The following is a 24423-nucleotide window of genomic DNA, read 5'->3' on the forward strand; positions in this document are numbered from 1 at the left end:
CCCTAGCCCCAAATATAATCCACTCTACAACCCTCATTGCATACTCCTACGATAAAAATAATGCCCTAAAATATAATACTTTTAGACTATTCTCTCTCCCATAGATTTCAATGCCGTAAACATATTTCATCCAGTTTTTCTCAGTCTTTACAATTTTTAAAGTGACCGATTGTATTTTCTGTATAGCCTTGCATGGGCTGCATTTTTTACATTTTTTAAAAAAGTACAATTTCCATTTTATTTTCAGATAAGTTTTTTTCCTTCAGCCTTTAAGGAAACAAATCCTTCCATGGCTTTGGTGGAGGTGGCAGGGCAGGACCTGCAGGTCTAAATCTAGTTGGAGGCGTTCTGTCCTTCTCGCTTCACAGAACATTTCCTCACCACCTTGCTGTGAAAGACTCAACTCACACCATAGTGCAGTTTCACATAGAGCTTTAGAAGCACATATGCGTTGAAGACACTCGCTTTGAAAATGTTCCTGATGGCAGCTGCCTCTACTATATTTTGAATTACAAACTTCTTAATTGCCTTGTCTTTGGGTATGCAGTGGACGCAGTTCGTGCAGCTAATAGGCCGTTTTGGGCATGGTAGGCCAGCCGTTGTTTCTCTTTTTCCTTATCATCCTGAAAGGAGGACCTGAATGAGCTCTTTTTACATTTAAATCTCCAATGCATATAGATAATACTTTGGTATAAAAAGAGGTGATGTCAGACAAATCAGATGACTTCATATAACTTAACCTCCCAAAAAGATAACTTCTCCATATGAGCAATCTCCAGATTTTTAGGACCTTAGTTAATTCCAATTTATAAAGTTTATAACATCTTACAGAGCGACAAGCTATACTTATCACCCAACAGCAGGGGCAGAATTGGCTAAACTGAGCCAAGATATTTCTAGTCTTATCTTTCTACAGCTTCAGACATTGATTCTCCACCATGATGAAACTAGTAAATGTTAGCTTTGAGTGAGTGGAGTTTTAAATTGTCTTTAAGTTCTAGGAATGTGTTTTCTAATGACTATTTTACCTTAACATAATCATAACTTCCCAAGCCAGCAGCAAACCGCTTAATTCTGGACCATACGGAAAATTCTGAGGTATCTCCCAAGATCGTAGAAAAATACCACAGTGGGTGATTAACTTTGTGTTTTATTGCCCTTACTTTGAACTTTTGTGTGCTTTCTAGTGATTTTTTATATTAATTATCCTTTTAAAATTCTATTAGATTTATATATATATATATAGAATGTAATGAATATAGTGGGCTCCCTCTGGTGGTCACAAAGAAAACTCAAACTCAGAGTGGCCAGTTCATAGTCAAAATGTCCTAGATCTTTTTATTTCTGGGACATAATACCTTTTATAATGAATAGACTTAAAGTAGTAGATTATGTTTTAAGAGAATACTTCTAATTATTTTCTTATATTCATCAGTTTGTCTAAAAATTGGTCTGTAAGGACACTGTCCAAAACCACAGTTTACCAGTTTCTTTTCCAAATGTCTCTCTTTGGGGATTTCCTGTTTCTGTTCACAACATAACCCTTGCAGCTTTGCTCACTTCTGTCCCCTCCCATGCCCATCCATCCTGTTTGTGACTTTGTCCAACACATGGCCTCGGGCCTCTCCCAGCTGTTCCCTCCTATCAACTCTCAGAGCCCTCAATCAAGCTTCATGCCTTCTTCTTTAGACAAGTCATTCAGCAAATATTTATCAACCCCTCTCCATGTGCCTGATATGTTCTGGCCCCAGGAGTCACAGAGGAACAAACCAGACTCTCCCTTGCCTTGAACACTCTTTCAATTGGCCTCTGTACTGGAATCAAGTCAGTAATCCAATTCACCTTCTCAAAATAGTTTGAACTCTATTCAAACACCCTCAATTGTGTCTTGTGCCATGAAGTCCAAATCTCTACATAGCCAAGATCCACCCTTCCTCCACAGACACCTTCCACATACATTTTTCCAACCAAACAGATCTCCTTACCGCTCCCTGGGTTTCCTTTTCTGTATCTGCTGAGAATGTCAGGTCTCCATGGAATGTTCTCTTCTCTATCAGCAGGCTAAGCTGCCACCCAGGCTTTAAAACCCTGCCCATCTAGTTTCCTCCCCACTGTACTAGTTTCCTAAGGCTACTGTTAGCAAAGTGGCACAAATTGCGTGGCTTTTAAGAAAACACATTTATTCTCTCCAAGTTCTGGAGGCTACAAACTCAAACTCACTGTCAAGTCAGTTTCAAGTCATGGTGATTCTCCATTGGGTTTCCAAGGTGAAGCAATAGGAGGAGACAGCTCGTCTTTCTCCCAAGCACCTACTGGTGGATTCAAATGACAGGTGCTTAGCCTTTGGGTTAGTAGCACAATTCACTATGGACTCTATCACCTAGAAGTCTGGAATCGGGTTGTTGGCTGGGTTCATTCCTCCTGAGTGCTCAGAGGAGGAATCTGTTTTGTGACACACATAGCTACTGTTGGTGACTGGCAAGTCATGGAGTGTCTTGACTTGTGGATACATCCATCTCCCTCCATGCTCACAGAGAACCTTTCCTCTGTGTTTATCTCTCTCTCTTTTCTATTTTAAAAGGAACTCACTCATGAAGGATTAGGATCCATCCTACTTCAGTGCAACCTCATATTGAGGGGTAACATCTTCAAAGACCCTATTTCCATGCCATATCATGTTCACAGGTACCAAGGGTGGTAGTTGTTGTTACTGTTTTGTGTCATCCAGTTGACTGTGGTTCGCAGGGACCTTCAGAACAACAGAGCGGCACCTAGCCCTAACCTGCATCATCCTCTCAACCTCCACCATGCTTGAGCCCATTGTTGCAGCCACTGTCCATCTATCCCATCGAGGGTCATTGTCTCTTTCACGGACCCTCGACCTTTCCCAGTATGATGTCTTTTCCAAGGGCTATCCCCTCTTGATGGCCAGGGATCAGGATTTAACTCTCTTCCACAAGTCCAAATCCATTTAGAGAGCAGTGACCATACCCTTCTTTTAACTTCTGTATAATTATTTTCCCTACTATTTCCTTTCTTATTTATTTTTGTTGTTGCTATTAGGTGCCATTGAGTTGACTACAACTCCTAGAACCCTTTGACAACTGATCAGAACTTTATCCGATCTCACACCATCCTCAAGATTTCTGATAGACCCGAGCCCGTTGTCACAGTCACTGAGGGTCTTCCGCTCTTTTCTGATCCCCTCCTTTTTCCAGCATGGGGTTGTTGTTCTTGTTGTTGGGTGTTCCCCCCCAAAAGGAGTGGCCCCTCCTAAGAACATGCCACAGTATGTGAGACAGAGTTTCACCATCTTTGCCTCCAAGAAATACTTTGGTTGCACTTCCTTTAGAATATGTTTGTTCTTCTGGCAATCCATGGCATATTTAATAGTCATCTCTAATAGCACAATTCAAAGACATTGACTTTTCTTTGGCCTTTCTTAATCATTGTTCAAATATCATATATTATGGTTTTGTGTAATATGTATGCCTTCTGGAGGTATAGTCTGCAGAGTGTGTTGCACTTCTAACCCAAAGGCGGTACCTCTCTGGCAGTCCAAATCCCAGCTGCTCCGGGGAAGAAAGATAGGCATTAGTCTCCTGCGCCATTTATAGACTCTGGAAACCCACTGGTGGGTCAGCTATGAGTTGGTTTTGACTCAAAGGTAATGAGTTGAATTGATTTTCTCACATGCTGTGGTTCTTGAATCTATATCATCTCCTAGCAGCTGGGTCTGCATCTTAAGTCAATACACCCACAAAGCAAGGGAGATATGAATGAATGAATGAATGAATGAACGAACGAATGAACGAACGGACAAATGAATAGCTCTAGATGAATAGACAAATGAAAAATATCTATAAATAGTCAAGAGGGAAAAAATTGAGACAATTTTGCAGAGAGTTCTGGTCCCCTCCTTCTGAGAAATCAAACCCATCAAACACAGCCTTCTTCAACTCTGCCTGGCTTGACACTGTGGCATAACAACCATGCTGGTGTTGTTAGCTACTGTGGAGTCAGCTCCCAGTTCATGGCGACCTCATGCACAATGAAAGGAAACACCGCTCATCTCCATCAGCATTTGTAGATCAGACTGTTATAATGTATAGGGTCTTCACTGGCTGGATTTCAGAAGTAGATTGTCAAGGCTTTCCTTCTAGTCAGTCTAGAAGCACAGATGAAACATTTACAGTGTCATAGCAAAGCACAAGCCTCCTCCGACAGACAGGTGGTGGCTGTACCTGAAGTACATAGTCACTTAATTTTTTTTGTAAATATGAATCTCTTAAGATTTAGCATTTATTTTTTCCTTTTTATTATTATTAATTTTAATGAAAATTTACAGAGACTTTGGATTTCCATTCATTCATTGTTGCAATTTTCTCCCTTCCCACCCCTCTCCTCCAGTTTATTCTTCTCTTTGAAAAGTAAAAGAAAAATTTTTCCATTGTTATACAATCCCTGCCCCCAAGTCCACTCCACTGTGCAGCCTTCGTTCTGGACTCCTGTCATGACAATAATACCAAATCATATATCCCTTTTAAACAGTTCTCTCTCTCATCTGTTTCAAACATTTTTTTTAATGTGAACATTTTTTTAAAAATTTACCAAGAAGAAGTAATTCAAAAGAGCAGAAGCATAACCATGTTTTGCTTACTATGGTAAGAAGGCATCTCTCCCCTTCAATAAACTCTTCCAAAAGCCAACAAACACGGTTAACTGACTTACCACAGGCAATCATTACCACTTCTGCTCTCTTTTGTAACATTTTCCCATAAAGCAGCAGTGAAAAAGATCTGATTCTGTACCATTTCCATATTATATTTTACACTCTCCTAAGTAGAGTCTCACTTTCTAACTCAAACATCCAAACATCCTCACAGAGCACTGAACTTCTAACTAGGATTCATCTGTTTATTAACTTCTGGAAAAGCTACCCTTTGCTGCAAACACAGCACACACCACTTGGGAACCACAACAATGTCTTTGAAATACCATGCAAAGATACCTAAACGTACATTAAGAAGGTGAGAAAAATTACCACTTTTCTGAAAGTTCCTCAAATGTCCAGGGTAAGCAGAGCCCTATGTGACACAAGCTGAACGAAAGGACAGGAGATCAGGCTTTGTATGCGCTGCTCACATGTCTTTGGTGGCTGCCGAGGGTTCACAGGCTACACATTTCCTTTTCCTCTCTGGTTCTCTAGCTCCTGTGCTCTGTCGCCAGCATTTTCTCACCCGTGTCCCAGAAGAACACGCCAGTAACGACTGCCAAGCCTTTGTTCTTTCCTCCCAGCCTATTTCCAGCCAACTGTCAGCTCTGCAATTCCTCTCTCTTCCCCTTAGCCAGTCCTGACTGATGCTGGAGGAAATCAAGAAGGTAACAGGCTGCACAAAGCAGGTTTGGACTGGTCGAGGTGCGACAGATCTATATCGATGGTAATCACAACTAACATGCATATTTTAGAGAGCAGTGCTAGGCCTCCTGTAAACCCTTTACATGTAATAATTCATTTAATTCTCACAACAATCCTGACAGGTAAGAACTAATAAAATCTCATTTTACAGATAAAAAAAATCCTGAAGCCTGGAGAGGAGAAGTAACTTACCCAAGATTATGTAGTTACAGTGACTGCGAACTTGAACCAGGAGGTCTAACATCCTTGTTCTAGGCCACAGTGGGAAAGATTTTGGATAAATTCAACAGAGGCTCCTCTGGTTTGCTTCAAGAGGAGGCTAGCATTTAGCCAAACCCAGAATCTCTGCTTAGAGTCCCCACCAACTAGGACGATCTGGGCAGATCTGTGCCCAGAGCAGGACCGAAATGATCACTCGGTATTTGTATTGGTCCAGTCACATTATTTTCCACTTCTGAGAGTAGAGCCCTGTTTTCCTTGGTCATCACCCTTTCCCACTCTTAGTCCACATGGTTCTGGGAGTATAAACCAAACCAACCCCCCCAAAAAGGCCTTCTTTAAGTCCAAGAGTGGTCACACAACCCAGATCTGACCCGTCAATAAGCCCTATGCTCCACTTTACAACAAATAGTTCAGAGGTTAATACTTGCCCCAAGTCAAGCAAATCAGAGTCAATACTGTTATTATTAAAACCTCTAAATCTTGTAATACGCATGACATAATATTTATCACTATAATAATTTGAAATTATACAATTCAATCTGCACAACCATGCCACCATCTAGCTCAAAGATATTTGCATCTCTCCAAAAGGAAACGCCATGCCCACAGTAGTCATTCTTATGCCCCAATCCTGGGACTTTGGGGCTATTGCTGAGTAAAGAGAGAGCACTGTCTGTTGAGGCTGTTGAGTTGGGACCCCTGGAGCCACTGGTGGCCACTGTCCCACCACCAGAAGAAATGGCCTTAAAATGACCCAGGGAAGAGCTGAGAGATGGAGAGAGATTTACCGATCCCAGTTAAACACAAGCTGCTCTACATTGGGCCTTTCCAGGTCTTGTTTTTGTGGGTTTTTTTTAAAAAAAGAAAATGTTTATTTTATACTGGTTTACTTACAAAGTTTGTATACATTTTTGTTCACACACAATCTTTTGCATTTCCTTTACCCACCCTCCCCTCCACACATCAAATTGTGTGACCCTATGATTAACACCCCCACCCATCCTCACCCCTCTGCTCTCACCTTCACCCTCTTGGATCCTCATACTCATTCTACAATAACGGTCTTCTATGGTATTTGTCCTTATGGGGCTGAGTTGGTTCACTCAGCATAATGCTCTCCAGTCCCTCTCAAGTTAGGTAGTGATTTACAAAATCGTTGTTCCTGCATGCTGTGTAGTATTTTATCATGTGAATGAACCATAATTTCTCAATCCATTTGATTGTTGTTCGACATTTGAACTGTTTTCATGTTTTGGAGATGGCGAATAACGCTGCTATGAACATTGGTGTATAAATCTTTGTTTGTACCTCAGTTCTCATTTTCTCCAGTTATATTCCAAGCTGTGGAATAGGTGCGCCATATGGAATTTCTATGTTCAGGACCTTTCCAGGCTTGTGAGCTGGCACATTTGTTTTTTCATGTGTTATTCCTGTGGGGGATGAGTTTCTGGGACATGTATGTGACCAAGAGTCCTCACAATTACAAGGACTTTTTATAGCATGGTGCCCCAAATCGCTAGAGAAAGTAGAATGAGACCACAGGATGGGTCTAAGTGGTGGAGACAAGATTCAAATCCAGCCTCTCAGGCTCCAAGGACCAACCTTGACCCGACTCTCAGGAACTCTTTTTCACAGCTGTAGAGCTCTGTGGAGACCAGGCCTGTCCAGAATCTTCCACAAAACAGGTTTCAGGGACCTTCCTACAATGTTCTATGACTACTGCTCTATGTGTCAGTTCCTCAAAAGACAAGTGGCTTCTGCCCTTCCACCTCCCACCCCAGGACGTGCTGCAGTGATTGGCTTATAGGAGGCTTCAGTAATGGTGAAGCCCCTTGAGAAAGCACAAGGAACTCAGAGATGGATGGTGAAGATGGCATGCTTCTCCAAACCCCAACACACTTCCTTTTAGGAACGGAAGAACCCAGAATGGAAATAACCCAAATGTCCCTCAATAGAGACTAGTCAGACATATCATAGGTCATCTCAATAGCAGGACACAATTCTGTCATCAAATCCAAGCAGTCTCTACTCCGTGACTCAAACGCTTGTCTGGATTGAATTATGCCCACCTCTGCCACCAATTTTTGTCACGATCCCAATGAGTTAGTACTTGTGAATGTAATCAAATCTAATGTACTATGATAACTTTCCATTATGAAATATAATGTGATATAACCAATTAGCTGAGGTCATGCCAGTGTAGGGTGGATCCTAAAACTAATAACTTTGAATTTTAAACAGCAATACAGAAACAAAGCCGTTCTCTCAGGCACTGGGGCAAGACAGGCACTCTCTGGAAGAGGCAGGCACAGACGAATCAACAAGCCCAGGAATTCCTAGCATTCCCAGCTGAGCTCTGGAGCATAGCCCGCAGTGAGCTGATCTGTTAACCTAAAGGTGGCAGTGCCTCTCTGGAGGTTCGAGCCCACCAGCAGCTCCATGGGGAAAAGATGAGCAATTTCCTCTAGTGTGATTAACAGCCTCTGAAAACCCACTGGAGGGTCAGCCATGAGTTGATTCTGATTTGACAGCAGTGAGTTTGAGTTTTGAGATGCTGAAACAGACAAAGGAACTCTCCCCAGAGCTAATCAATTGAATCTAGTTATGTTGAACCCTTAACTGTGAGAAGAAGAAAAAAAATTATCTATCTTCTGTAAAGGTTCCTACTTGTGATATTTATATTACAGCTCACTAGGAAACTAAGACAACACTGGTTCAGACTATCTCAAAGAGAAATTATGTTCAAGAACAAGAATCAAGCAAAAAAAGACACATTTGTGTCAAAGAAGTAGAGAATACTTGCTGACACATACAGAGGACACAAATGGTTAAGTTTCTGACTACTGCCACAAAGGCTGGAAATTTAAACCCACCCAGAGGAACTTTGGAAGACAAGTCTAGTTAGTGGTCCACTTCCCAAAGTCCTCAGCTTTGAAAACCTTACAGAAAGAAGTCCTGGTCTGCGTAGATGGGTCCTCCATGAGTCAGAATGGCTGGGTGACAATTAGCAACAAGAACTGGACTGCTATATGTTCATGATAGAAATGACAATTAAACAAAATTTAAAATTCTGTTTCTTAAGGGCGAGCTCTGGTGGCCTAGTGGTAGGAAACTGCACTGCAATCCCAGAGGTGCATGGTTCAAATCCACCAGATGCTCTGCTGAAGAAGGAGGAACAATCACCTCCTGTACCAGTCAGATCCAATTTGACGGTACACACATTAAAAAAAAAAATTCTGTTTCTTAGGTGACATGGACCATATTTCACTTCCATGAGACCAGCAATGGCTACTGCATTGTATAAGAATATTCCCATCATCATAGGAAGCTCTATTGAACTATGTTGCTCTAACAAGGCAAACAGAACACAGGAGTCTGGCGGAGGAGGCTGGGTGAGAGAGGTACTTATCACACATATTCTTATGTGGTATTCCAATATCTTAAATCCCAAGTCTGTGTTACTTTCTATTGCAAAGGAAGCTTTAATTTTTTTAAGCACATCTTAACACTGATAAAGTGATGAAAGAAGGTTCTGGTGTACTTGAGGGACATAACTCCTGAAAAAAAGCAATAGTCTCCTTTGTGGAAGGAGAATAAGAAAAAGTTGCAACTGCAAAGACGCCTGTGTAAGAAGCCTGTGCCCCAGTTCACAATGTAAGGCCTTCAAGGTTGTTATTCCCATTTGCATCACGTCTTTTAAATCAATTGCTATCAGCTTCCACCCACGGGGATCTCCTGTGTGGTAGAGTAGACTTGTGCTCTGCAGAGTATTCAAAGGAGCTCTAGTGACGTAGTCTGTAGGGAATTGCTCTACTCACCCAATGGTGGTGCCTCTCTGCCAATTTGAATCTGCCAGTGGCCAATCTTCTCCTATGTGATTTCCAGCCTCTGAAATCCATTAGGGAATCTGCTGGTTTCACTCAAAGGCAATGAATGCACTGAGTTAGGGCTTTCAGTGGCTGTCTTTTCAGAAATAGATCACCAGGGCCTTTTGGTCAAGATGTTTCTGTGTGAACTCAAATCTTTATCCTTTTAGTTAGCTGCTGAGCAATTAACAATTAGTACTGTCCAGAGACTCTTAGAGCTTCGTAATAAATTAGATGGCATCTAGCAGAAATTGGCTGCCTCATAGATACTAGAATCCCAAACTCAAGGTGTCACTAGGCCAGTTCCTTCTGGGAGGGAGCTCTTACAGACACAGCACACTAACCTCTGTCTCCATTTTTACGAGCCTACCTTCTCTGTCTGTCTGTCTGTCAAATCTCTTTTCTTTTGTTATATATGGACACTAGTCACAGCTTCATCTTACTTGGATGCACAGATAACACCCTTGGTACCAGCAGTCAGGAAATAAGGAGATGCATTGCACTGGGGAAATCGGCAGTTAGGGACCTCTTGAAATTATTGAGGAGTAATGGTATCACTTTGAGGACTGAGGTGCTTTTGATTCAGGCCAGTGTCTTTCTGATCGCTTGCTGTGCATCTTAGTACTGGATAATAAATAAGGATGAGAGAAAAAGAATTGATGCCTTTGAGCCATGGTGTTGGAGAAGAGCACTGAATATCCACAGATGGCCAAGAGTACAAACAGGCACATCTTGGAGAAGGTGCAGCCAGAGTGTTCTTTGGAGGCAAGAATGATAAGGCTTCACCTCACATACTTTGGTCATATTTTTAGGAGGCGCTGTTCCTTGGAGAGGGACATGCATGATGCTGGGAAGGGTGGAGGATCGTCAAAGGAGAGGAAGATCCTCAACCAGGTGGATTGACACAGTGACTGCTGCAATGGGCTCTTGTGTGTCAGAAAGTGAGGATGGTGCAGGATAGAACAGGGCTCAGATCTTTTGTTCATAGGGTTGCTAGGAGTCACACTCAACTTGATAGCACCTAACAACAATAACAACAACAGTCATTGTGTTTAGGGCTAATCCTAATTTCAACATAATCCCATCTTTAACTTAGCTTCCCTTGTTCTGTAAAGACCCTTTTCCCAAATAAAGTCACATTCCCAAATACTGGAGGTCAGGTCAGGACTTGACCTATCTTTTAGGGCATATAACTCAACCCACTACACCATTTTTAAATGCAAGGTGCAAAGGTTGAGAGCCCCACACTTGCCCAAGGTCACATGCCTACTGCAGAGGACAGCTCACCAGACCCTCCCTTTTGGGGCAGAAAAAAATGAGTATGGTCTTTCATGGGCCAGCCTACCCTTGCCGCTCAGCCCACTTCAACAACTGAAGGCACACACAGAAGAATCGCTCCCTTCTCTGGCCTCACTTATCTTTCTACTGCATCCTAGGAACTGACAAAAGATTACAGTATCTGCCCAGACTATGGGAGGGATCTGGGGGTGGGGTGAACGCAGACATTTCAAATCAGATGAGACCCAAGAGGCATCTCCAGACTCCAAGAGTCTTAGGGCAGATCAGAGCCAGGGAGACAGAGAGCAAGTTAAGGCTTTGGAGCAAGAGAACAACGCCTCTGTCCTTTTCATGACATTGAGAGGGTGTGCCAGCCCAGGAGGTAGTGGTGTGGTGTTAATGAAAGGTTCTGGCTCACAGGGCTTAAGTGAGCAGTCAGAATCAAGGTGACAGGAGAGAAAGAGCAGGCGTGGATCCAGGAGTATGGAGGGTCGGGCTGAGCAGAAGCTGTTCACTGCTCTCCCGGAGGCCCGCTGACCACAGATGCCAGGATGACCACCACAGCAGCACCAGGCTGACAGCAGGCAAGGCCTAATGCAGAGAGCAGAGAGGTCCTCACGCCTTCCTCTCAGCACGGCCGGAGGCGTGGACTATGTATTAGCTTCCCAAATGATGAACAACAAAATGAAGCTGTCAGCCTTTTTATTCTGCTTGGATCCACAACCAATGCCTATGGGAGCAATAGTCACGCAGTAAAACAGCATTACATTGAGCAATCCTTCAGCAAAAGCCCTCTTAAAAGTTTAGAAAAGCAAAGATCTTTCTTTGATGATGAAGATGTGTTTGACTCAAGTAATATTGTTGCTACAGGTTTGATAGAGAATATTTTTACATTTCAAATACATATTACAAACATATCCTTAAATATAGGAGAGCATATTTTTGCTAGGGCAAAATTATGGAAACTTCTTAGTCATAAATAAATAATTGTGCGGAAAGGCTCAGGAACCATAGTTTCAGGAGATCATTACAGTCAATGGGTACCACATAAGCCACGAAAGAAATGTTCTGCATCCCAGTGAAATCATCTAAGGTGCAAATATTGGTCTTTTCTTGTTCAAAGAAAAGAAGAAGAGAAAGGGGGAAAAAAAGATATATGTGGAAACACTTAGGCCAAAGGGCTAATGTACCATATGAACCATTGCTTCCATGACCCTGGACTCAGAAAAGTTGTTAGCTAGTTCCTGGCTACCACTGCTGATAGCTCTGAAAGGATTCTCAGTCAGGACAGCCTGAGAGGAAAATGTGGAACAGACCCCAAAATCATAAGAATGTCCTAGCTAACAAGCCAGATTGACACTGGTGAACTCTTCAGCCACTGTTCAAGTCAGGAACGTCTGTGGCTCAGTTTTCAATCAAAATACAGACCGGCTTATAAGGCAAACATGGCTGAGACAATGGGCTTGGGCACAGCAGCAATTGTGAGGATGGTACAGAACAGGGCAGTATTTTTGTTCTGTTGTATGAAGAATCACTTTGAGCCAGAATCCACTCACAGAGCCATCTCCACCACACTTAAGAACAAACGAGTAACATTTAGGGAGATAAGTACTCCTTAGAACAGTCAACAACTTGAGATCAAAAGGACAGCATTTATCCAGACACAAAGTTCAGAAGCTAGAAAGGAATAGGAGGGAGAGAGGAACTGAAGCAGGAAACACAGAAGGGAGATGGGATGAGTGATGCTGCTCAGTGGAGATTGCAATCAAAGGCACAAAACAAAATGTGTATGATCTATTGAATAGAAAGCTGATTGGCCTGTGAACCAAGCAACTATTTTTAAAAAGAATAAAAGCAAGGATGGAGAGATTTTGGTTTAATTTGGGCACATCATCAGAAAAAAAAATACCAAACCGTTACTAGAGAAGAACATCACATTTAGTAGAGAGTAGTGAAAACAAAACGGTGACTATCAATGAGATGGAGTAGTGGAAAGGTCTTCTGTCTGTTAACTTCATTGGAAATTGACTCAATAGCAACCAATAATTGTATCTTCGTATCTTCATTTCCTAGGGCGACTGTAAGACACCACTTAGATGAGATCAGGACCCACCTTCCTCAGATATGACTTCATGTTGACTGATAATGTTTTCCGAGATCCTGCCTCAAAACAATGGAGGTGGCATAGCACATGATGTGTCAGGCTGTTAACTGTGCAGTCAGCAGTTCAAATCCACCAGTTGCTCTGCAGGAGAAAGATAAGCAGTCTTTCTCCTTAAAGATTTACAGTCTTGAAAACCTAAAGGGTTACAATGCATGAAAATTTACTTGATAGCAGTCAAGTGAGGATTTCCAAACATAGTCTCATTCACAGGTACAGGAGTTGGGACTTCAGCATCTATTTCTGAGGGACACAGTTCAACCCAGATATGTGGTCTTCCCTTAGACCCTCCTTAGAGCCCTTCTGATGACTCAAAGTCCCCTTGGGAGGGCAGGACGCAGGACTGCTCCTGGGTCATGACCAGGAAACACCACTCCCAGCTCTAACATATACTTTGTCCCAACATCTCAGAAAAGCTCACAGAGATCTCCAACATGGTTATTATTTGTTGACAAAAACTGACATTTTCAGTTAGTAAGTGGCAGATTCACTGTTTGGACCTAGTTTTGATCCCTTGTTGGTCCCTCACCCCGTCTCCCTATTCATTGTCCCTGTTCATGATTTTCAAATTCTCTGTCAGCAACTTGCAGCAAGAAACATATTTTACATTACCATCCTGTTCACACATATCAGCATAAATGGCTAAAACAAACCTTTCCCTCCTTTCTCTTTATCTCCAGTCTATTCATATTAAAGATTTTAAAATACTGTTGCAGCTCATGAAACTGATTATATAGTCCATGAATGGATTTGGTAAAAACCCATGGGAAAACACTTATCCTATCCATAAATGCACAGGAATTTAGAATCACGTAGCTTTCCAAAAAAGAAAAATAACTTTTCCCATTTTGCAAACTTTGCAGATCATCCAAAAATTCTTTCATGGTTCTGATCTCTTTTCCCATAGGAACAGCAGCTTCTGATTTCCTGATGTGCTAGCCACTTCATTATTCATTAAATTCCTCTTCCTACAATTAAGACCTCTGGTGGTTATATTAAAAGCCAGGTCAAGCATCACTTCTAACCTAAAATCTTCTCCCACTGAATTTACATAGATCACACAGTTTTTTCACCATCTCCACAATGAGGGGAGTCTCTGGGTGGTACTTAACATGCTTGGCAGCTAACTAAAGGGTCAGAAGTACGAATCCATCCAGAGGTGCCTCAGAAGAGAAATCTGATAATCTACTTTGCTAAATGGACACCGAAAATTCTGTAGAACACAGCTGCACTCTGACACACATCAGATCACTATGAGTTTGAGGTGACATGAAAACACTGGTTTGATTTTGTTTTAGGGGAGGGGCTAATAGTTTGTCTGCATATCATCTGTCTATCTTTGTCTCCTGTATCATCTTTATCTTCTAAACTGAACTATGGGAACCATTACATCAGAAAACTGGTGCTGGGCATTTCCTGAATCCCTGAAGATGGACCCAACATGCACCCAGTATCTACGGGCTCCAGATTCCAAAATGAGTAAGGCCTGGTCCTTACCACAAAGAAATATATTCTTTCCAGAGTGGACACATGGGCAGGGACTGGATGGATGTGTGTTTGAAGTACTACAAAAGCAGGAAAAAGGGAGTCACCAGCTCTGGGCAGATAATGGCTTCCTGGAGAGTGATCAAGATTGTATCTGATAAGTGAGGCAGAAGGAACGTGCCAGGCGGTGGGATCTCCAGGAAACACAGACAAGACTGCTCATAGCTGCACTTGTCTATGAAAGCAAAACTCTGCCACAATAAGAAACTGCTCATCTACCAGAGTGTGGCTAGGAAAGAAACCACCAAACTAGTGTAAGGCCACACCAGGGATTGTTGGAATGTTGTCTAGTGGTTGCAATGAACAGTCTAGAATGAAAGGTAGTAACAGAGATGAGCCTTAGCTATGTGAGGAGGAAGGCTCAGCCTTAAAGATGATAACGATAACGGAAGGCATGATAACATTTTTATCAAGTTAGATGCAACTGAGATTTAAAAATACATACTTTTTAGAACTGCAGGGACATGACATGTTATACGAAAAGGAAAACAAGGGAATGATTAATGTAGGATGAATCTTGAATGGAAGAGATGAGGAATGGGAGCAGGAAAAGCCTGGAGCTGATGAAATTACTGTCAAATTCCTGACCTTGATTATGGTTGAAGAGCCCATGAGTGCTAATTATATTATTATAAATACATAAAGTGGAGTGAAATACATAAATGACCAATAATATGAATGTATCATTAACCAAGGATTAGGATTAGCCCACTTCTATACTCTCAAGGAATGAAGCATTGAAAGGTCATTAATCTGAATCCACCAGCCGTTCTGAGGGAACAAGATGTGGCAATATGCTTCCATAAAGATTTACAGGCTTGGAAACTCTCTATCTGTATGTCTCTATGGGTTTGACTCAACTAGACAACAATGAATTTACACCTGAGGATCAGTAAAAGCAAAGCTCCTTCTAGTATGCAGCAAACATGAACAGAAAGATATGTGTAGGTGCTCAGAAGGGAAAGGAGAGAGGGGCACAGAAAAAAGAGGATGGGGGGAAATCATCAGGATAACTGAATTTGGTGTCTGGAGAGGGGTGAAGCAATGGGAAAGGCTCAACTGAGGCTTGAAAAGATGGGGCGATGATAGGCATAAAGCAATAGGAAGTGGTTATATAAAATATAATGCACATGAATGACTGTGTGGGGCACAAAGTGCGCGTACAAAACATGATGCTTGTGAGCAATTATATGCAAATGAATTTTTAAAAGAAGAGAAAAAAAAGGAAAGAAATGTGAAAATTATACACTGTAGTCACCTGTAACATGTAATTCTGAGGAAGCAATGTGGAGATTCATGGGGTGGGTAGAAAGTTCACATCAGTCTGTAATGTTGTTTTCTGCGCCTCCTTATTTGTTTGAAAGACTATATAATTAAAAATATGAGATTAAATTCACTTCCTAAATATATACCCAAAATACCTGAAAGCAGAGGAACTATCCAAAGGGAGGTAGTTCCAATCCACCAGCTGCTCCTTGGGAGAAAGATGAGTAATCTCCTTCTGTGCAATTTACAGACTCTGAAAACTCACAGGGGGATCAGCTAGGAGTCAGTTCCAAAAAGAGAGCAAAGACAGAGAAGGTTCACTGCAGGACTAGTCACAACAGTCCAAGGGTGGAAACAGCCTAAATGTCCATCAACAGAGTAACAAATAAACAAAGTGTGGGACATACATACAATAGAACGTTATTCAGCCAGAAAAGAGAAATGACATTCTGATACACATTACAACATAGCTGAACCCTGAAAACATTATGCTGAGTGAAATAAACCAGACACAAAAGGACAAACCTTGTACAATGCCAGTTATGAAAAATATTTAGAGTAGACAAACGCATAGAGACGAGAGTTTATTGGTAGTTGTCTGGTGGGTGGGGAGGTGGGGAGTTTTTCTTGAGGAGTGCTGAGTTTTTGTTTAGGGTGGTGGGAGATTCTGGGGATAGATAGTCATAATTATTGAGCAGGAATTGTGTATTTAAAGCAGAAATTTATTATTATTTATATATGTATCTATTATTAAGATTTTAATTTTAAATGTTGGATTCAATGCATTGTAAAACAACAAAACACACCCTTTCGTGGTAGGGAAAGTTTCTTTCCTAGAACAGTATATGCTGAGAATTGCAGAGCAGCTGACAGAGGCAGTGTCCGTTAGCTGGAGAGGGACCGAACGGAGCAGCCATGGAGGGTCAGTACTGGCTGCTGCTGGAGGCCAATCCTGAGGTCACTTACCAGTTTTGTAAACAATTAGGTCTACAGCCTAACTGTCAATTTGTGGATTTATATGGAATGAATCCTAAACTTCTTAGCATGGTATCAAGACCAGTCTGTGCAGTGTTCCTTTTCTTCCATATTACAGAAAAGTATGAAGAATTGAGAACAGAACAGGAGGAGAAAAAGAAAATCTCAGGGACAGAATGTTACATTATGAGCATATTTCATGAAGCAAACAATCACCAATGCCTGTGGATCAATTGGACTCACCCATGCTATTGCTAATAAAGACAAGATGAAATCTGAAGATTTGGATCGACTTTGACAAAAAATTCTGAAGGAGTTTATGTCAATGAGCCTGAAGAAAGAGCCAGCTACCTGAAGAACCATGATGCTACTCGAGTTACTCACTAAACCGGTGTTTGTGAAGGTCAGACTGAGGCATAAGCTATAGATGAGAAAATAGATCTTGATTTGGTCATATTAGTTCATGTAGATGGCCATTTCCATGAACTAGATGGACGGGGATAATTTCCAACTAACCATGGGAAAACTAAAGATGAGACTTGCTTGGAGGATGCATAAAAGTTTGCAAGAAATTTATGGAATGTGACCCAGATGAATTAAGATCTAATTTAATTGCTCTTCATGCTGCCTACCTTGTTAAGAACAGAAAACCAAATACTGTATTATTTCTAACAAAAATTGTTTCTGCAGTCATACACTAGCTCAAATGTTTTGATATTTTCATTAACATGAATGACTAAACTTGATGTGAATTTTTTAAAAATTGCAAAAACAACTATGAGATATCCTCTTACTCCAGTAAGAATAGCAAAATTTAACAGAACAGCAAAGCAACAAATACTGGAAAGGTTGCGGAGAAACTGGAATCCTTATTCACTGTTGGTGGGAGTGTAAAATGGTGCAACCACTGTGGAAGGCGGTATAGCGCTTTCTCAAAAAGTTGCAAATAGAGATACCATTTGACCCAGCAATTCCACTACTGGAAATATACCCCAAAGAGACCATAACTGCCACCCAAGCAGATATATGCACACCATGTTTATCACACCTTTGTTCACAATAACAAGGAGTTGGAAACAACATAAGTGCCCATCAACAAACGAATGGATAGAGAAGCTGTGGTATATTCACACAATGGAATACTATGCTGCATTAAAAAACAAGGAACTCATGCAGTATTATTCAAAACGGGTGAACCTGGAGGATATTATGTTGAGTGAAATATTTCAGTCGCAAAAGGACAAATACTGCATGGTGCCACTGTTGTAAAACAGGACTGATATCAGGGTTGTGGGGAGACTGAGAAAGATCGGTAAAATAGTGTATACTGCATTGAAACAGATGAGGGAGAAAACTGTTTAAAAGGGATATGTGATTGGGTATTTTTGTCATGACAGGAGTCCAGAACAAAGGCTGCATAGTGGAGTGGACCTGGGAGGAGGGATTGTAAAACAATGAAAGAATTTTTCTTTTACTTTTCAAAGAGAAGAGTGTACTGGGGGGAGAGTTGGGAGGGGAGAAAAGTGCAACAGTGAATGAATGGAAATCCAAGTCTGTAAATTTTCATTGAAACTAATAATAAAAAAAATTGCAGAGCAAAACTGCCACTGTGCTCTGCCTCCCTGTACTATCTTTTGGTGACAAATATGTTTATTTGTTATTATTACCTTATAACAGCAAATAATTATATTTTATATTTCTTTATTTAAATATATATTTTAATTCATTTAAGTATTTTATATTGTTACTTTTATAATACTGTAAAAACATATGCAACAAATCATTTGCTATTTTAACATTTTTAATTTATTCAATTCAGTGACAATAATTATGTTTATCATATGTGCCACCATCCCCATTATTTGCACCCAATTTTTCCCATCACCCTTTACTACCATGATTCCCTAAGCAATAAGTTCCCAATTCCCCTCCAACACACTCCCTCTGGTAATGTTTAGTCTCTGTATAGCTAACTAGCCTAGATAGTTCATATAAATGGGATTATACAATATTTTTCCTTTTGAGTCTGGTTTATTTCACTCAGCATGATGTTTTCAAGATTCAGGCACACCATAGAACTTCCCCATCAGAACTTTGTTTTGCCTTATGGTCAATAGTATCCTTTTGAATGGATGCTCTACAGTTTGTTTGCATGTGTTTGTCAATCCCTCTTTGAAAGAAGACAGGACATAGAGGAAAAGGAAGCTGAAGCACAACTGGCCACTTCAACCCCAGGCAGACAACAATCTGTGTCCTGCAGGCAACTTCCAGGTTCAGAGGTCAGCCACAGGCCTGGCCAGGGACTCAAATAAAGAGGCCTTAATCACAAAGCTTCAGCTGGTAAATTCCCTCAGAGACTGAATTTTTTTTCCCCTGATGCACATGAAAGCCACCTTTGCACACTTTCCATATCCCCCAGCCTTGAGATGATTGTTTTTGCTTAAACTACTTGTTTTCTAAACCGGTGGACGAGGAAATAGAATAATACTGAGACTAAAAGCCACAGCACTCAGCTACTGTGTTGTCTGAATCAGTAAGAAGAGTCACTTTGTCTGACTTGTTGGAAGGTATGGCAAATACAAGAACTTTCCACTGAGATGATCATTCCAACCCTGAAAATACTTGGGTGGACTCAAATGACATTTAGATTCTCGTTCATGGTCTGTACGAAGCTCCCATGTAGATGTCTACAAGACCTGTTTTCTGCTACAGAAAACTCAATTTAATATAAATCTAGATTATAGCCATAGACCATGTGGATTAACAATGAACAAATCCAGGTTTTATTCCAAGCCATCCTTGTCTATACTAGCAAAATTATTAAAATAATTCAGATTATGTCTTCTCCTTCTACCTCCACCAAAAGAAATGTAAGCAAAGCAAAATAAAACTACATTAACCAGATGGTTTATAAACCCTCCCCACATCTGGAATACAACTAGATGCACAGTGTTGATACAGTACGAATGGTGCCTAATACCTCAAATTCTCCACCATTAAGATGGTGTTACTTTTCTACAATGTAAGACTTTACTATATTGTCATCAATTACAGTTTTTTAGTTCCTATACAAATACCACTGTCCTCATCAAGCTAAGTCTGATCAGTCTGTTTAAATCAAAAGTCCATCAGCAAAGATGAAAAAGGCCTCTGAACAATGCATCACTATAACTGTCTGAAACACAGCTTCCACTGCCAAAAGTGATTGCGAGCACACAGCAGTGAGGGCCCAGTCTGGGGACACAGGATCCTTTAAGGACGGCATTTCCACGTACCTGGGGGGCAGACGCACTCCGATGGAGCTTCTCGACTCTTCCGCAGCTTCGCCAGTCCGTCTAATTTCTAAATAAGGAAGGAGGGAAAACGAAGGTGAGTCTCAGAGAGGAGAGAGATGGTTGTTGTTAGTTGGTGATACCTTTGGTTATAACTTATTATGCAACATACAACAGCTATAAAGTAAATAATATAAAATAACACACAATAAAGCATACGATAACATTAGCTGACCCTTCAGAAGGTTTTCAGAGGCTGTACAAGAGGAGATTGCCCATCTGTCTTTCTCCTGTGGAACCACTTAGCAGCAGAACTACTTACGGACCAAACCACCAAAGCTCCCTAAATAAAATTTACATATGATATATAAACATATTAGAAATTAATTGATGATATATAGAACATTATGTATAATCTAATCCTGTGCCACCTGTATGATCCTTGATATACTTAATATTTTTGTAACCATTGTGCCAGTCCATGTTAATGAGGGTTTTTCTCCTTTTCATTGACCCACCACTTTACTAAACACGGTGTCCTTTTGTAGTGAGGGATAACAGTGAGAAAAAATATATAGAGATTCATAAAAAAGAAACTTATCTGGAGGATTTGCAGTGGGGGGTGTTGTTTTCTCAAATACGTTTTCAAAGTTCATTAAGTTCTATAGATGATTTTAGAATGAAAGAAGAAACAAAAATTAAAATGGAAGTAATCTGAAAATAAAGAGGCAGATGTCTGTGTTGTTAGAACATTTTCAGAAAGAGCATCTAACAAACCAAGAAACACCTGTTTGACCATTAAGTATGAGTGAATAATGCAGAGTAGAGCAAATCAAGTCTGAGTGATGCCCAAAGAGAAACTGGCCCTTTATGTAACTTTTGTGATTCATGGTGTCACTGCTTCCCTTCAGCAACCCCTGGCAGCCACTGCTGGGCCCCGGTTGTCAGAAGAGCAAGGCCTAATCCACCTGAGAAAAGCATTTCCCTTCTTTCTCACCACTGAGGTAATTGCCCTAGAAAAATTGGTCTAACCAAGTTGAGACAACTAGAATCTCCACACATGCCCAGTTTTGTGCTAGACTTGGGTTACAGGAAAAGAATTAACAAAAAAAGCTGAAAGCCATAGCTATTAGATGGTGACAGTGTTTGCATGTATACCTCCACCTGATTCCACCACCGAGCCATCCTTGATACCTAAATGACTGTCCTCTGGTAACAGATACGAGAACACAAACCTGGCATAAGGAAATAATTATGCTAAAATCCTAAATCAATCTAGATTTAGGAAAATGAAGTGATTGGGTTATCATCCAAAGTCAAAGCAGGATTCAAATTCTGATAAGTCTACACCAAGGACTAATTCTAAGGGGGGAAAAAAAAGATACTTCTGGAAACAAAGCAAAGTACACCATCAACATGTGAGCAGTGCAACTCTACCATCAGCACAGGTACATCAGGCTCAAATATAAAAAATGTTATTTTCAAAACATTGTTTTAGAGGACATGGAAAGAGTGTCTTCCTTCTGCTCCCTAACTCTAACCTGAGACTCAGGGACCTTAAGTCCTTAACTTCCAATCCTGGGGTTTTCAAACCATCCATTTTCCAAAACCTCTTCAGGGCTCTAGCTTCATATTTAGATGAAGCAGTCTGGAGCCCAAAATTTAGCCTCAGAATTCCCCACCTCTACAAAGCACTTAAGGAAGCCTGGTGATGTAATGTGAAATGTGTCAGACCACTAACCGGAAGGTCAGCAGTTCAAGTCCACTAGCTAATTGGTGGGAGAAAGAGGGACAGTTTCCTCCCAGATTTATAACCTCTGAACCCATTGTAGGGTGAGACTTGACTTGATAATTGTGAGGTTTTGGTTTTTGACAAAACACTTTTTTTTTTTTTTGGCTTTTTCTTTCCCTTTTTTTTGAAACCTAGGGAAGCAGGTTCCGAGAACAAAACACTTTTTAAGTTCTACTCCTACTGACCATCCTCGAGCCTCACTCTCTGAGCTACTCAGGCAGAAAGGTGATACTGAATGAAAACGGTGTTAAGTTAGTTAGTAGGACAGGAGGGGAAAACATCGTTTGCCCAGTCTCTCTTAGTGAAACTGTTGAAAGAACTTTTAACAAAATATGCAAATTAGGGAGGATAGAAGGAGAATTGATGTCTTTGAGCTGTGGTGCTGGAGAAGAGTATTGAATGTACCATGGACTGCCAAGAAAACAGATTCATCCTGGAGAGGGTTAAACCAGGCTGCTCCTTGGAGGCAAGGATTCTGAGGCTTCGTCTAACATACTTTGGGCATGTTGTACGGAGAGACCAGTCCTTAGAGAGGGACATCATGCTTGGGAGGGCCAAGGGACAGCGCAGGAGGGGAAGACCCTCTATGAGGTGGATTGATTCAGTGACTGGGGTAATTGGGATGGGTGTGTCAGAGGCAGTGCGATTGGCTCAGGATAGAGTAGAGTTTAGAGCTGTTGTACACAGGGTCGCTATGAGTCGCAAGCCACTCGACAGCACATAACAACAACAACAACATGCAGATATGTGTTATTAGGTGTAATTGTGCTACTCCATGAACAGCAGATGGAAACCTTGTCTTGCCCTGAAGTATCCTCACAATCTCACATGGCTAAGCCTATTGTAGTCATTGTGCAAATCTATCTACTTAATGATCTTCCTCTCTTTCACAACCTTCTACTTTTCCAACCATATCTTCTTCCAGAGACTAGTGCTTCCTGACTATGCCTGATGTATATAAGGAATTGCTTCACCATCCTTGCTTCTAAGGATCACTCTGGTTGCATTTTGTCCAAGACAGGTTGCTTTGCTCTTTTGGTTGTTAGGTGCCTTTGAGTGGAGTATGACTCATAGTAACCCTAACAACAACAGACTTGAGCTTGGTCCTATCCTGAGGCATCCTTCTTATCTCTATTTTGACACTCACCTTGTCAAGCCATCTCATGGCTCTTCCTCTCTTTCACTACCCCTCCACCTTTGCAAGCATTATTCTTAGAAATATGTTCAAAATATGAGAAATAAAGCTTCACTATCCTTTGCCTCCAACTTGCACTCTAGCTGCACTCCAATATTTTCACAAACGTCACAATTCAAAGGCATTAATTATTGTTGCTGTTTTTTTAGGTGCCACTGAGTTGAGTATGATTCCTAGAAACCCTCTCAGTGACAGATCTGAACTTCCTGTCCTATTCTGTGCCATCCTCATTATTTCAGACATACTTGAGCCCACTGCAGTAGTCACTATATCAATCCATCTGGTTGAGGGTCTTCCTCTCTTTTGCTGAGCATTTACCTTTCCAAACATGATGTCCCTCTCCAAGGAATAACCTCTCCTAATAACATGTCTAAAGTACGAGAGACAAAGCTTTGTCTGCTTTGCCTCCAAAGAGCATTCTCAGTGTACTTTCTTCATGTTTGTTCTTTTTGCAATCCATGGGATATTCAATTCTCTTCTCCATCATGACAACTCAAAAGTATCAATTCTTTTTCTGTCATCCTCATTCATTTTCCAGCTCTCAGATGCATAGCTAGTGATTGAAAAGACCATGGCCTGAATCAGATGCGCCTTAGTCCTCAAACTGACATTGCTGCTCCTCAGTAATTTTCAGAAGTGCCTAACTGTAGACTTTCCCATTGCAATATGTCTCCGGCGATCTCCTGACTGCTGGTATCAAGTGATTGATTGTGAATCCAAGTGACAGAAGTTGTTGACAATTTCAATCTTTTCCCCAACTATCATGGTGTTGTTTGTGGGTACAGTGGTGAGAAATTTTGTTTTATTGACATTGAGATGTAGTCCATATTCAAGGCTGTAGTCCTTGATCAACAACAAGGGCTTCAAGTCCTCCTCATTTTCAGCTAGGAAGGTTGTGTCATCTACATAATGCAGGTTGTTGATAAGTCTTCCTCTGATTCAGATGCCACATTCTTCTTCATAGAGTCCAGCTTCTCAAATTATTTGTTCAACATACAGATTGAATAAGTATAGAGAGAGAATAAAATCCTGATGTAGACCTTTCCGAACTTGCTGCAGAAGGTCAACGACTGTAGCCTTCAATAAGGATTGAAGCTCAATATCAAGAAAACAAAGATTCTTACCACTCAGCAGATTGGCAGCACCATGATAAATGATGAAGAGATTGAGATTGTTAACAGCTTCAGTTTGCATGGCTCAACAATCAACACCCTTGGTACCAGTAGCCAGGAAATTAAAAGACAAATTGCATTGGCAAAGTCCGCTGTCAGAGACCTCTCCAAAGTACTGAAGAGCAACGATGTCAGTCTGGAGACTAAGGTGCAGCTGATACAGGCCATGGTCTTTGCAATTACTTGCTAAGCATCAGAGAGCTGGACAATGACTAGGGATGATAGAAGGAGAATTGATGCCTTTGATCTGTGATGCTGGA

At 41.1% G+C, this 24423-nt stretch overlaps 1 protein-coding gene and 1 pseudogene across 1 annotated transcript in view; one reads left to right on the plus strand and one right to left on the minus strand.

Annotated features, from left to right (window-relative positions):
- COL23A1 (collagen, type XXIII, alpha 1) overlaps positions 1-24423 on the minus strand; it is a 522679-nt gene that overhangs the window by 455784 nt on the left and 42472 nt on the right. The window contains exon 2 of the mRNA XM_006884439.1: positions 20008-20074. Coding sequence (XP_006884501.1) covers positions 20008-20074 — 67 coding nt within the window. The remainder of the gene's footprint in view (positions 1-20007; positions 20075-24423) is intronic.
- On the plus strand, positions 16673-17433 carry LOC102869411 (annotated as a pseudogene).

Source organism: Elephantulus edwardii, unplaced genomic scaffold (genome assembly GCF_000299155.1).
Source record: "Elephantulus edwardii isolate Elephantulus edwardi_28Jun2011 unplaced genomic scaffold, EleEdw1.0 scaffold00033, whole genome shotgun sequence".
NCBI classification, from domain to species: Eukaryota; Metazoa; Chordata; class Mammalia; order Macroscelidea; family Macroscelididae; genus Elephantulus; species Elephantulus edwardii.